This window comes from Phoenix dactylifera, chromosome 17 (genome assembly GCF_051530095.1).
Source record: "Phoenix dactylifera cultivar Ajwa chromosome 17, Ajwa_hap1_PhDact_Kaust_v1.1, whole genome shotgun sequence".
NCBI lineage: Eukaryota > Viridiplantae > Streptophyta > Magnoliopsida > Arecales > Arecaceae > Phoenix > Phoenix dactylifera.
This window is the reverse complement of record NC_143206.1, coordinates 16,493,953-16,497,120: the sequence shown is the minus strand read 5'-3', so window position 1 is coordinate 16,497,120 and position 3,168 is coordinate 16,493,953. Positions and strand designations below refer to the sequence as shown.

The 3,168-nt window shown below is 43.2% G+C and overlaps 1 protein-coding gene across 1 annotated transcript; it reads right to left on the bottom strand.

Annotated features, from left to right (window-relative positions):
* Positions 1-335: 335 nt before the first annotated feature.
* LOC103696557 (LOB domain-containing protein 15-like) lies at positions 336-2,776 on the bottom strand. The gene is made up of 3 exons (XM_008778229.6): positions 2,280-2,776; positions 1,718-1,967; positions 336-1,635 (listed from the first exon to the last, which is right to left on the bottom strand). Exons 1-3 carry the CDS (start codon positions 2,291-2,293, stop codon positions 1,243-1,245), a joined length of 657 nt encoding a protein of 218 aa, XP_008776451.1. The 5' UTR covers positions 2,294-2,776; the 3' UTR covers positions 336-1,242.
* Between the last annotated feature and the right edge of the window lie 392 nt (positions 2,777-3,168).

Here is a 3,168-nt window from a genome sequence, read left to right as displayed (position 1 = left end):
CTTCACCATTCGCTACCCCTCTAGTGAAACTCCACACGCTAACGATCGAAACCAATCTGGCAAGTTCTTGGACCAACCAATAAAATGCATGCTTTCTTCCTTCCTTTCTTTCTTTTGAGAATACCATGGGGATGCATAATAACATATAGTCTACTGTATTTGCCAACCACCACTCCGTCTTTTTTCTGGCCTTCCACCTTTGTTTGGCGAGAGAATCACTTTTATTTAGGTGTGAAACCATGTACTATGCAGCATTGGGTGGCTCTGAGTAAAGGAAGGAAAAAAAAAGCTCCTTCAATTGTCGTGCTATCCTAGAAATACTTCAGTTCGCCATGTCACGAAATGCATCAACAACTTTGATTCCAACAAGACTTGCACCACATCATTTTAACTCGACTAATTTCTTTGGTCCCACAAAACAAGAACAAAGATATACATTGCTATAAAGCAAAACTAGTTGTGTAATATGAAAACAAAATAAGGAAGATGGCCTCCAACATCGCAGTGTGTGACGGTGGTAGGTTGGTTTTCTAGAGTCCAGCGCTGCCGGTACCATTTCCGAAGGGATTAGTATTGCGATTTCCAAGGAAGCGGACGAACCCTTGCAAGTCTCAGGAGCTTCCCGACTGCATGGGGAGAATCAAATCAGTCGTACCTTATGTCTCCTCTCCTTTAATGCTGAGAACCTGAGATTGTAGGGGCACAGGCAAACATGGCAGGAAACCCTAGACCCAGTTCAGTTCAGTCAACTAGATCACACGCAGGTGCAAGGAGTACACCGGCCCACTGGCCCCACCTCCTATTCTTCGTATAAAAAAAAAAAAAAAAAATTTACTTGACTAATTTAGGGAACATATTGAAACATGGCCTAATAATTATTGATGGTTTTGTTTGGGAAAGAAAATTATTCGGATGCAATCGGAACAACTTAACTATTAATTTCCAATAAGTGAAGAAGGAAAGCTCGGATGCATAGTAAGACACATGAACTCTAAAATTTTGATCATGAACCATGAAATATTGGAAGAACTCGTTGTAGGGGAAAAAATAAAAAGAAAAGAAATATTGGAAGAAAGCTAAGGCATCAGAGACAATCAAAGGCATAATTCAACAACACGTTCTAAGTAAGTATGAGCTTCTAACGATCAACTAAGTCTGAAATCCAGGAGAAAAATTAAGGTACTCCTCCAACAAGTTCTTCCTTTATTTCAGATGGTTCATGACTAAATAAAATCGAAATCTTTAGCTGAAGTATGGAACATTTTCACTGGCGATGGAGCTGTAGTCCGTGGAGCTCGACGCAGCGGTGTACATAGAAGAGGAAGATGCGGCGGCTGGTGCTGCAGGAGGGGCCGTAGGAGTTGTGATGGGTGGCGGTGCGGCGACCGAGACCTCCCCAGAGGAGGCTAGAAGAGCAGCAGCATGAGATGTAGGAAGGACGGTAGCACTCGCGGACCTGTACTTGTAATTCAATATCTCAGCTCTGACCGCTGCGAGCTCCGCCTCCAAGGCCTGGACCTGTTGCTGTAACTCCGAGATTGCCCCCATGCACCCATAGACGGGGTCCCTCAGCCTCACATTCGCTTCATAAACAAGACTGTTGGCCGCGTCGGCCCTCCGGCTCTCAGGAACCTCCTAATTATAAGAATCAGCAAAGTAAATTACCAAGGAATTTAATGGAGATGATGGATGTGAGGAAAGAGTAGGAGCTTCTTACCATTAGCATCTTTGACACGTTGCTTGCACCAAAGACTTTGTGAACTGAAGCAAACTTTTGGGGGTCGTGAGGGGGAAAATAAGGAGAGAAAGGGCATTCGTGGGCACATCGCCGTCTCAAGAGCTTGCAAGCGGCACATGGAGTGATGGCGTTTGAGGTTCCCACCGGACCTGGCAGGTGACCGCGTGCCTTGCGATCGGGAACATCGGGTTCCCTCTTGATCTTCTTCCCTACTTCATCAAGCCTCTCCCTGTGATGCAATCAAGAAAGGGAAAACAAAAGTTAGAGGGATGTCAAGGGAAGAGCAACCTAGGATTAGGGTTTTGGTGTATTTTTTGACCACCCATAAACAAAATTCCTTCCCAGATGTAAGTAATCTAGTGATGGGGTCTGTGGTGTCAGTTCGAGATTACCCATGAGCAAAAAGATTGAAGAAGGTCAAGTCTTCATGGCTTCCAGGATCAAATAAAGAAAGAAAAAAAAAAAGGTAAAGAGGATCATAGACTTTGGGTTTGGATTCTTTGTATTTCTGACGAGAAGATTCTTTTCTTCTGTTCCTTACCTTGCTGGGGACATTCAGGCATGCTCTTTGAGAATGGGGAGGAAGATCGAGAGAGAGGGAGATAAGAGAGAGATGGAATATGAAGAAAGAAGGGAGTGCTTGAAAGGCAAGGTATTTAGGGGAAAGTGGGCGTAAGCTTATATCACAGATGACCACAAAAGAAGCTTAGAAGAAAGAACAAAAAGGGAAAGATAAAGAGAAATATGAACGAAACTTAGTGGGATATATTTTGTGTTACTGTTCAGTAATGGATCCCCTGCAGTTGATGAAGATTGGAGAGAAGGGAGAGAGGAAGTATTTGATGGTTAGAGAGAGGGGGGGTGGGGGGTTGTTGGAGTAGCCTTCTGTTGCAGAGAATGCCAGCTCTGGCACCGCTTGCTCGCATGGAATCCCTCCAGATGTTGACTTCTGTGAGATCAAAGCAAGGGTTTGGCTTGTCAAGAATCCTCAATAGGGAGTCTTAAAATATCTTTTGCTTCCTGCTGGGGTCTTTTCATTTAGCTAACTTAAAACCCACCCAACCTTGCTAGTCACCAGACTATATATATATTGATAGAGAAATTCTCATAAATGCACTTAGAAAACAAATTGAACAACGTTAATCAATGCTTAAAGATCAGATGTTTCTGGCTAATGGTATTAGCTAATGTAGATGTGGCGGTGGTTTGATATCAATATCAAGGAAAGGAACATTGACATCTTAATGATGCAAGGAATACACAGCTTGAAACAAAATTCACATGTTCAAAAGGATATGACAGCAATTGAGATTTTTGAGTGGTTGTTTCATCATAGTCGGATGGCTGTCATATTCGGGGACTGCCATCGTTGTAGCTTATGACATGTCCAAATAAAGATGACAATTGGGACATCAATTCATGCTGGGCAC